At 44.9% G+C, this 11,714-nt stretch overlaps 1 protein-coding gene across 3 annotated transcripts in view; it reads left to right on the forward strand.

Annotated features, from left to right (window-relative positions):
• The window catches only part of NHEJ1 (non-homologous end joining factor 1), a 123,048-nt gene that overhangs the window by 40,115 nt on the left and 71,219 nt on the right, over window positions 1-11,714 (forward strand). Inside the window, exon 6 of one of the 3 annotated variants that reach the window (XM_006168646.3) lies at window positions 9,789-10,328. The exons of the other annotated variants lie outside the window; for them this stretch is intronic. Within the exon in view, the coding sequence (XP_006168708.1) occupies window positions 9,789-9,938 (150 nt within the window). The 3' untranslated portion in view covers window positions 9,939-10,328. Of the gene's footprint in view, window positions 1-9,788; window positions 10,329-11,714 lie in introns of those variants that run through there. 3 annotated transcript variants of the gene reach the window in all.

An 11,714-nucleotide genomic window follows, 5' to 3' on the forward strand; every position in this document is an offset into this window, starting at 1 on the left:
ACCCAAGATCCCAAGAGGAGAATGGAGGAGAAGGGATTGTGGTGTGGCCATCTCCCCTGGGGGGTGATTTCTCACTTTCTGTCTCTCTGTCTCTCTCTGTCTTTCTGGGAAGCACATGCGCCCTATAGCAAAAACCTCTCAAAAAAAAGAAAAAAAAGAAAACACCTGCATTTATTTCCTTTTTTTTGCACTACAATAAATTCATATTTTAAACCCATCTTTCCACAAATGTTTTGAATATACATCAGTCTGGATATTAGACAATAGAGGTTGTAGAGGCCAAAACTGTGAGAACAAAATTGTTCATGTCCCTATATCTCAAGCCAGATAGGCTAGCACGGTTTAACAGTGCTTCACGGAGTTGTATCTCTTTCTTCATTCAAAGGAAGTAACCAACTCTCCTAAAATGAAAACTCTTTTTCCTGTTTAGCTCTACAGAGTTCATTCTTAGTCTCTCATTTGTTTTAAATGTCCATTTTGAGAAATCCATTTCATTTAGATTTGGTTTGTGAGGAAGTGATGATGTCCTATTTCTGGCAAATATCTAGTCCTTTCAAGCCTAACCTATAAACTTCATGTACCCTGAGCATTTTGCTATAGTTCACACAGTTGAGTCTCCCTCCTCTTCTCCCCGGTTAGAGGTAGGGTTTCATAAAGTCCACTCATTACAGTGTGGCCACCTAACAGTGCCTCAGCCTATGAAAAAAATCAGTGAGGCCCAGCCACCGTGGCCGTCAGCAGCTTTCCTGCCCATGGAGCTGGAAGCCACATGGTGGCCATGAACTGGATTCCCAAAAACACACTGTGTGTGCACGCACATGCCAGGATCTTGACAGACGAGAGAACTGGAAGAAGGGGATCATGGCATGACCGAGCCCTATTGAGAGCACTTCTTCACCCCCCTCCCCGCCCCAACCATATATGTGCATGTTTTTTACCAGGAATTTAAAAACAAACAAAAAAGTAAGAAAACAATGGCTTGTTAATAACTAAGTTAATTTTTAAAAACACAAGATAAAGATCTTTTTTGCATGCATGTTGAATGTAAGTTGATTATAGGACATATACATGGGAATACTCAGTCAGGAAAGAGTTGAAAAAGTGAAAGTGCAGGCTGATAGAAAGACCCACAGGAGGGCCGGCAGGTGGTATAGTGGTTGAGGCGCTGGACTCCCACGTGACTGACCGCAGTTCAAGTCCTGACCTAGCGGCTTGCTTTCTCACTTTCTCTCTCTCACTCACTCTCTCTCTTGTGGTGTGTGTGCTATATGGCAAATTTAAAAATAAAAATAATGATAAATAAAATTAAATAAATGATTCTAAAACTAAAAAAGGACCCATAGACTTAATTCTGGGAATATGCAAAGATGCAGTATTTGACACCAGGAGAATAGATGTGTTTTCTTTGGAAAAAGCATGGAAAAAAGAACAATGGCCCAATGACTAAGATTTGGGAACAATCAAAATGAGAAGGAGTAGTGGCAGCCCATGAAAAAAATGTGGCACAGGAAGAAAATCAGAACAGAGTAGATTAGCCAAGTAAGGGAACTCACAAATGTACATACTGTGTGTGTGCTTGATGTAAATTATACCTTGTAACAAACCTGTGAGCTAGGCTTCATTGTAAAGATAAGGGAGCAGAGGCTCAGGGGGAAGGTGATTCGTTTAAGGTCATTCAGCTGATTTCCTCGTATTTGTCTTGACTTAAATCCTGTGCTCTTTCCATTACCAAGGAGGGCAATCCACAGTACAGATAGAGGAGAGAGACCAAAGAGAATGGGTGACTGATTGACAGAGGGGAGATCATTAGGCACCTCGTGATCTTGGGCGATATCAGCCGATTACGGGCAGTTAAAGAAGGGTCAATTGATAAAGCAACAGAAACAATGAGTGTAGAACTCTCACCAGAGAAGTTTCACAACAGAAAGGACAAAAGAGATAGCCGGAGAGCTGGAAGTTGTTAAAGCAACATGAGATGAGAAGACGTGTTTGAGTCGAAGGAGAAGCCAGTGGACAAGGAGAAGTTTGTGTTGGTGAAGGTAGCGAATAGCAGACAGAATGAAAGGACTAGTCCTTCTGGGATTTGTGGGTGGTGATATTTTGAGATGACTTGTTTTCTGTCTAGTTCCAGCCTCTTTCCCCCTGGGAGATGCAGCCCTTCTCCCTAAGGGCATTCAATCCTCCTTACTTACAAAGAGAATCAGATGGGCCAGCTGGTGGCCTGGTAGTTAAGGTGGCTGGATCTCACACGGCTGGTTGTGTGGTTCAAATCCCAGACCTGGCAGAGTGAAAAACACACTGGGTGTGTGTGCGCATCCCTGAAAATCTTGAAGGGAGTAAGAAGTGGAGAAGGGGTTGTGGTGTGACCATCCCCCATTGGGGGGGATGTTTTTTCACTGTTCTCTCTCTCTGTCTCTCGTGAGTGCACACACCCTCTGTCAAATTAAAAAAAAGGTCAGATGATCATCAGATGATTACATGGCTTTTCTGTTATGACAGAAGTACTGAAATGGACCAAAACAAAAGGACAGCTATATTCTTTTTGTCGTCTTCTTTTTTATTTCTTTTTTATTTTTGGAGAGGTTTTTGCTATAGGGCACATGCATTCGCTAGACAGACAGAGACAGAAAGAAAGTGAGAAATCACCCCCAAGAGGGTATGGCCATGCTCCAATCCCTTCTCCTCCATTCTCCTCTCGGGATCTTGGGCACGCACGCACACGCGCCCAGTGTGAGTTTTAAGCCACCAGGTCTGGACATGAACCATGGTCGACTACATGGGAGTCCAGCGACATAGCCATTACGCTAACTGCTGGTCCCTTCTTTTCGTCTTCTGAACTCACACTGTGCTTTGTACCTTTCCTGTGTCACTTTTCATCTTTGCCGTGTATTTAGGAATTGCTATACTTATCTCCTCTGCCAGCTTATGAAGTCCTTAAGGGCAGACATGTTTTGCTCCTTTAGTTTCCTTTTCTAAACTCACCTCCATGCTTTGGGGGTTTACAATGCCTGTTTGCAACTCAAAGGTCTTGGCATTAGAGGATTTGCTCACATTAGTAAATGTTGTCTCTGGTTTAGAAATGAAGCGAGAAAACAAAACATCAGACAACTTACTTTTTAAGCTTTACCTGGTCTGCTGACTTCATAACCTTATTTTCAAACTTTATTTTATGTCTTTCATGAATGAGAGAGACACCACAGTCTGCCCTCAGCTTCAGCCAGCCCTGGATCACGGGCATGCATATATCAGGTGTAGTCAGGGAGGTCTCCAGGTGCAAACCCAGCACCTTTCCCATGTGGGTCACCGTCACAGAGTGTTGCCCTTCACCGCCGCACCACCAACCAACTCAGCCTCATCACCTTTACCTGAAAATGTTCTCTTACATCCTTTGCCGAAGGCAGTGTTCTTTGGGTAGTGATCCCCACTGAAAAGTGAAAGACCTATGGAGACCGAGTCCTGTGGGTTGGCAGCTTAGCTGGCTAGTGTTTAGGGAATGAGACTGCAGGACTCTTTGGCATCCTGGTTATCTCTCAGAGTGGAATTTTATTTTTTTTATTTTTTATTTTTTATTTTTATTTTTTTTTGGAGAGATTTTCACTGTAGGGCGCGTGCGCTCGCCAGACAGACAGAGAGAGACATAGAGACAGAAAGCGAGAAATCACCCCCCGGGGGGATGGTCACACCGCAATCCCTTCTCCTCCATTCTCCTCTCGGGATCTTGGGCATGCACGCACACGCGCCCGGCGTGAGTTTTAAGCCACCGGGTCCGGGACACGAACCGCGGTCGACTACGTGGGAGTCCAGCAACATAGCCATTACGCTAACTGCTGGTTCCCCAGAGTGGAATTTTTAAAGGAGAAATTGCTGACTCTCAGGAAGAGTCTTTTTCAGTTTGTGTGGGAGATCTTTGGTCTGTTTGTTTTTCTATTTAGAAGTTTAAACTCCTATGTGAATAGTACTTACTAAGCATGACTGAAAATATGAAACATGGTGGAGTTGTACCGAAAATTAAAGCATGTTTTCTGCCCTTGAAGATGGGCTTTTATGGGGGATTAGACCATTGGAATTTACATATCTACAAAGAGTATTCTAAATACTTAAAATATATTAATATACGTTACCTGAGAAAAGGAAGAAACATTCATTTGGATAGGGTCTGGATTTCAGTCTGGTTTGCAGGCTAACTTGAGCAAGGTATTCCTGAAAGAGGTGAATCATCTTTTTTTTTTGGAGACAGGGTCTGTTGACCAGGTGGCTTTGGCTTCACGATCCTCCTGCCTCAGCCTCCCAGCTGGGCCGACGGGTGTGTGCCTCTGTGCCCAGCAAGAGGGAAATCTTTTCTTTTTTTCTCTCTCTCTTTTTAAAAATTTATCAGAGGGTATGTACACCAGCTAGAGAGAAACAGAGAGAGACAGACAGAATGAGAGAGAAGGACAATGTATCCCCCAATGGGGCATGATCATGACACAATCCCTTCTCCTCCATTTCTCCATCCTGTTAGGATTTTGGGACACACGCACATGCACTTGGAGTGGTTTTCAAGCTGCAGGGCTGGGATTTGAACTGTGTTTGGCCATGTGGGACCCAGCTTCCTTAACCACCAGGCTATGAGCTAAGAGTTCAGAGGGATCTTTGGATAGTTAGTGGCTACTGAAAGAAAAGACAGAATTAGATATTTTATTCAGTTACAATCTGAGGGGCTCTCCTGAAGTGTAGAGGTTTGAGGGAATCCTTTAAAAACTCTTGGCTTCTGTTAATCCTTTGCTTGAAGCCTGAGCAATTTCAATGCTGTGCATTCTCCTTTTAGAGTTTTTTACACCAAAGCACCCCCTCCAATTTGGTGTGGATAAAACTAGGAATGGGAGAAACTTTGAAATGAGATCACAATACTGCTTGCTTTAAAGAAGGAATAGCAGAACCAGCAGATGGAGTAATGAGTATGTTGCTGGACTCCCATGTGACCAACTGCAGTTTGAGTCCCGGACCTGGTGGTTTGATGCATGTGCGTGCCCAAAACCCTGAGAGGAGAATGGAATAGAGGGGATTGTGGTGTGGCCATCCCCCTAGGGGATGATTTCTTGCTTGCTTTTTCTCTGGCGAGCACGTGTCCTATAGCAAAAATCTCTCTCTAAAAATAAAAAAAATAAAGAAGGAATCCTTGAGGGAAACTACATTTAACTTTCTGTAACCTCAAATCACAAGCAGATTACCCCCTCAAATTTGGGGTGGCCTCTCATACTGAGGTAAATAAGAGTCAGTAAAAAGTGGATGAGATCAGCTATATATTGAAGCAACCCGTCTGATGGTATATCAGTATCATTTATGAGACCAAGTTATACCTCTTAGGGGCTTGGGCTAGTACCTTAATGAAAGGAATTGTGGCATCTCAAAAGATTAGGGCCATAGAATTTTATGAGTTTGAAGGGACTTTATCAACCTAAGGATAGATCAAGCCACTCTGTTTTACTAGGAGAAATGAGAGTCCACAGGATAAAGGAACTCTTATGTAGACAGACATTTGAGGAATTTGTCACCAGGACCTGGGGCTCTGAAGTTCCCCTGGCATGGCCCCACTGCCTTGCCAGGTGTTACACAGCTACACTTGGAACTTTATGTGGGCATTTGGCAGGACAGAGACCAATGTGTGAGCAGGATAGAGACCTAACTTAGAAGATAGGACAGTGATTCAAGGCCAGAGAATTCTCTCTTGTGGAAAAAAAACAAAACAAAACAAAACAAAAACAACATCCATCTATCCAAAGCAGTGGCATGATAGAATAGGATGAGCATCTAGCTTGCACAATGTATATGAGCCAGACATAAAGCCATAAATTGGCCATTTCCCTCCCCTTTCTATGCTTCATAAGTAGTACTCTCAGTGTTTATCCAGCTTCCCAGGAAAAGGCAGTGGAAGATATTTCAGTAATTGCAATAGACTCTACCTTTACATAAATGAACACAATCGAATTTTAACATCTGAATTAATCTCTTATGATTTTTAGTTAGCATCGGCCAGTCCTCTAGAGTCGGATCATCCCTAAATGAGCTAAGGAAAGCCAAGTTGGAGACTTTGGACCTTTGATAACCTCTGCAATGTATAGACATTCCATGAAGTGCTCCCCAAACAACTATGCAGGATCTTTCCATTTGTGTATCTCTGTTTTCTCCCCCCAACACACCTTATGAAAAATACTGAATACTAGGGGCTCTCCTAGAGAATCAAGCTGGGTTTAATATCATCACAGGAAAGGATTTTGAGAGTGCTTTCTAGATGTTGTACCTTCCGTTCAGTGCAGTAAGTAGACCCGGCCGTACGGCACCATTCATCCAACCTGACATGTACAGGAAGAAATCCTCCCTTCAGTCCCGAGGCTTTGCCCTGACGGAGAAGCCCTTTGGATGGGGAGTGGAAGGTGAGGAAATTTGAACTTGGAAGGGATCTCTCTAAATACGCCCTTAACTCATAGCTTCCCTTTCTTTAACTCCATCAGCCAATGAAGGAGGGAAATACAAGTGCCCTCTGACCTCTCTGTGTTATTACAGCCATTTTAGGAAGTTTAGTGTCAGAGACTGCCAGCGTTTTGTTCCCCGATCTAGAGAGCCCTGAGATCTCAGATTCAAGCGCTGGTTCTCGCTGTACCGATCGGGTCAGAACCACATGAGTGGACCAGCTGTGCTGTGCAGACCAGTAGCCCCTTCTCTCTTGAAACTGCTTCTGAGGCCTCAGAGCCTGAATCAAATGACCATTGTACTAGCCTCATATTGGGGCTTAGAATGTCAGTTTTCAGCCTGTCCTTATATATAAATATAGGTCTCTCTAGATATAAAAAGTGAGAGAGTCTGTAAGTTGCTTTTTTTTTTTTTTCTATACCCTCTTTCATGGGCCAGGCTAATGAGATGCGTATCATTAAAGGCCTGATGTTTTGTGGGACGGAGCCTTTTAAACTGGATGTGCCTGGCTTAGTTATGGCAAATATTTACCAAAAAAAAAAAAAAAAAAAAGGGACATACCAAAAAAAATTAGAGTTCTGAAAATAGCACTGCGAGAGGGAGAAAGAAAAAAAAAAAAAAAAGGACAGAAAATACAGGCCAGTCTGTTTGGGGAAAAGGGAAAAAGAGATAAAAAAGAGAAACCTCGGCAGTAAAAACAGCATCTTGGTAAACAGACTATAAAAAAAATTGTGACCTGCTTTCTGGCAGCCCTGGCGGCTGTCGAGCGGGTGAAGGTGGCGGAGCTGGCGTCTGTGTGGACGCATGGTGCCCGGGGCGCACGGCTCCCCTGGCCGCGCAGGGCGTTAAATTTAGCCACATAATGATGGGCCTGAGGAGCAGCCTCTTGTTGACCACACCATAATTACTGCTTCGCTTTATGAATTTTATTTTGCTTATTCTGTTTCCTCCTCCTTTGGCATGAAGGAGGCCCAGAGTGGGGGGAGTCCCGCCCCCACACCCCCTCCTCTTGCTGGACAAATTAGTCTTCATAGAAGCTTGGGCTTCTTGGGGCATCAGAGAGGGAGGAAGGTTTTCTGGCCCCCAAGGCCCTTGCTTTATCATAGTAAAGTCATAAGGGGAGCCTGCTAGCCCCAGTACTCAGAACTCTTGGAGTAAATGTCCTGAAGTCCTTGATCTTAGATAGTATGGTCATGTGAGTCTGAGAGGTTGGGACCATTACTCTGTTTTTAACTGCAAGAGCCAGGCTCTTGGGTGTTGTTGGACCTTTAGTGTTTGGTTCTAAGCTCCCTAGCTATAACCCTTGAGAAGTTCAGTTTTGACCTTTTGGGTCACGAGTAGGTCAGTTTCTTATATTTTAGTCTTGATAACAAGGTGATAACTAGGTTCTTAAAGGTGGAGATCTAATGTAATCAAGTGATTGTTCAGGTAATATAAACAGTTGTTTAGAATGTTCTGTTCAAATCTGTTCTTGGGCACTTGGATAGATGCTGATCTTCTTGAGTTAGTTTGCTAAGACCATACTGTGGCCTTTGTTAGAGTGGTACTCTGAGGCTTAGCTTTACCTACAATTCTAGGGAAGGGGCCAGGAGCCCTCTCAGACCAAACCATATGTGGGGAGAGAATGTAAGCTGTACAGAGGTATTAGAAGAAGTGTATGAACTAGGGACTGGGTCATTGGGGGTGAAGTTCCTGAATGGTGACCTAGGCTGGCAGCTACCTATGGCCCCACAGTGGCCCTCCAACTGAGGAAGTGGTGGAAAAGGAAAAGCAAACAGGGGTTGTGGTCAGGGTACCGGCTTGTCCGTCATTGGCCAAGACTGTCCTGTTTGTATGTCGGGGTGGTTGGGCTCCTCCCAAGGCCAGGCAAGAACGTGTCAAGGAGAGGCTTCTTGCAGCTCTTGTTTTCCCAAAACAAAGGAAACTCCTTGCATTGCTGGAAGTCGCGTGCTTGGATGCTGAGTTTGTTATTGCCTGATAACCTGGCCACCAACTCCTGCCCTCCTCTTCACCCCATACCGTCAGTGGCTTAGTGGGAGCAGCTTCCTGTTCCTCATCCTCAGCAGCAGATTCACTCTCTATTGTACCCCAAAGGAGGAAAAAAGAAGAGAGCTAGCCTTCCTACCCGTAGACCTCTTCTCTTCTCTTTCCTTTGGAAATCTTCTAGAACAGTGCTGTTCAAAGTAATCTGATACATGGTCTTACTGTGCATATCTAACAAACAGCATGTGTTATATGTGACTTGCCATGCAAGTCCAGCAGTGCTCACACTGTTTCATGCCCTGTTCACTGACATGAGTCCTCCGAATCCTTGTTTAGATTACACGACAGCATCAGGTTGCAACGAACATTTTTAAATACTCACACTCCGTTTCTACATTTATCATAGTCGAGGCACCAACAGAACATGGGCTAGCACCAGTTTGCTGATCCTACTTTGAATGAACATAGTTCTAGAACGTTAAGAGCAAATGAGTGGAGCTATTCCCTGTTGGATATAGAGGTCCCACCCTAAACCTGTTCAGTGGGGATGAACAGAAAAATGAATTCACAAGGATACTTCAGGCAGTGAAAAGAAACCGGACCTCAGTTGCCGGACAACCATGCCAAAGAGCTCTGACATTGAGGTTGGGTTGAAGTTTTCTTCCTGAGTATCAAGCATCTGAGATTCTAAGGTTAAATGGTAAGGCCCAGAGATGGTTAATGACCATGATGATTTTCCTTTGGGGTGTCAATACAGCTCTAAGGGCTCAGAGAAGAAAGAGAAAAAGAAAAGGAATGGATGTTTTCAGAGTTCACTTACTAGTCTGTCATTATCATCTAGATATGAGGTCTGTCTTATGCAGATTGATCACGTGTTTGGTCAGCATTATCTTAGTCTTCTATTAGCAGGCCACCAAATTGTTTCCAGAGGTTGAGAGAGCCTGGGTTGAGGAGAAAAGTAAATATTGGCAGAGTTGGTGGAATTCTAGTAAGAGATAAGAAATGGGCCTTGATTAGAAATGTGGATTATTGGCAGGGTTACTTTACAGCCTTGTTTGGAGAGTAGTGGTGAGGGGGTAATATTCAAGAAAAGAGGCTAAAGCCCCAGGTCAATAGGCCAGCTGGATGGAAAGGACTTAGTACAGGATCTAAAGTTTTTCTTTGCCAGAGAGAGGGGGAATCAGGGGACTGAGAGGGAAGACCGTTTGCAAAGTAAGTCAGGAATGTAAAGGACTGGAGAGTCCCCTGAGGAAGGGAGTGGAAACCGTCCATATTCTACCCTTGCTAAAGGAAAGGAAGATGTGAAGTAAGCAGTCTGAATCTTTGCTTCTCTTTTCTTCTTAACACCTCACTAGCCCCGGGGATCTGCAACCAGGAAAAGAAACCACATGGAAGCAACTGAGCAAAGTAAATCTTGTCGTGTGTCCCTGTTCGGAACTGTGTTGGCTTCTGACTGGCTCAGGATAAAGTCCAAACTCTTTAATAAAACCATGAAGGCCCCATGATCTGGCTGCTCCTCAGATCTCCAACTCCATCTCTGTCTTCTGATAGGACACACTCACCACTGCCATCCTGTCATCACTCCATCCCAGATCAACAATTCCGTCACCGTGAACTGCAGCCAGCTCCCAGAGCCCATCATTCTCTTATCTTTGGTCTTTGGCACATGCTGTTCCCTCTGGAAACCCTCACCGCCATTAGCAAACCTTTTCACCTGGTTAACTCCTGCCTGTTGTTTGGATTCCAGTGAAGATGTTACTTCTAGGGAATTTTCCCTGGCCTTCTCATGTGCTCCTCTGTTTGCGCTGCCCCGTAGGCCATATCAACGCTGTATTGTAATTGCTGGGTTTTCTGCGCACCGCCCCCCCACCCCCCCAGCCGCCACCACTATATGTTAAATTCTCCCAGGACAGGGTTGTTAGGTCTTGTTTCAGTTGTCCGAACCATTGTGAGCACTCAGTAAATTTTTGTGCTGCTGTGTGTTCTGTGGAGGACTTTCTCCTTGCTGATTCCATCTGATTGTCATAGATCCCTGGTGAAATGAGCAGGCTTCATTGAGTAAAATGCAACATAGCGGTATATTGATCAGCTAGTCAGATAAAATAACACGACAATTAAGGACAAGTTTCCATTTTGTTTATTTGTTTGTTTCCACTAGGGCCACTTAAGGGTGAGGAGATATGATGGGTTGGCTAGAGAAATCGAGTGACCCCAAGTCCCACAAGTAATTGTGGTGCAAACCAGAACCTCATCCTTGGACTTTCTAGTACGGAGCTCTCTCCGTCTATCCTAGTGTCAGAGTCTCTGTTCTAATGAAATGTGTTTGAGAAGGGAGAAAACTCAGGGAGTATAACGCATTTCTGTAACTCATCTTAAGCCTGCTTGTTGAAATACAAGTTAGGGAATTAGAGAAAAGTGGCCAAGCACCAAAGTGGAGTATCATCACACAGAAGGTCAAGGGAAAATGTTAGGACCATGAGACATGGAAATGCGCTGAGGCACAGTTGGAGGGAATCCTCTGTCTTGGAGGAGGATCTGAGAAACAGTGACATTTCCAGTTGCCAAATGTTTTCCTTGGGGCTACCCTGAGAACAGAATAGCCAAATGGAATGAGAACAGAACTGGGGAGTGTGTGTGTGTGGGGGGGTACTTGCTGGCCCTCTTCCAACTCTAGCAGTTTTCCACCACTGAGCAAGTAAGGCAGAGGGGCTAGAACGTTTAGGGCTGCCTCTCAGCCGTTTTTATCCTTCAGCTCTTGGGCTGCCAGGGTGAATTGGTATCACCCAAATCGGCCGGACCTACTCTGTAGGCAGGGCTGGCCACAAGATGAGGTTCAGAATTATTCCTGTGCCCTGCCTTTGGGCAGAGAAGAACGTGGCCCGGGTTCTCTCACCAGCAGAGATCGTAAATTCTAGCTAGCCATACGGGACCCAGACACTCTTTGTCCAGCTATGTTTTCCCAGTGTCTCCTGGGGAGTGATTCAGGGCCAAGGTGACAGTGGGTTTGGAGTTCAGATGAAAGGATCGCAGGGACCACAAGACAAGATCCCTTGTGTGGTGGCCCGCTGGAAAGAGGAGGGAGTGAGTATGTGTGGAGGTTGGTGACGCAATTCCCCTGGCTCGTGGGGATGGAGGAGGAGAAGGCTCGCGGTGTGTCTCCTTATAAAGCGGTCCTCACCACATGAAGCAGGGGGTGAAGGTGATCCCACTGTGAGTCACCCAGGAAGGGACGCCGTGTGCCCAGAGCCCAGAAGAGAGGACTTGTGGATATCCCACTCTTT

This window comes from Tupaia chinensis, unplaced genomic scaffold (genome assembly GCF_000334495.1).
Source record: "Tupaia chinensis unplaced genomic scaffold, TupChi_1.0 Scaffold145907_1, whole genome shotgun sequence".
NCBI classification, from domain to species: Eukaryota; Metazoa; Chordata; class Mammalia; order Scandentia; family Tupaiidae; genus Tupaia; species Tupaia belangeri.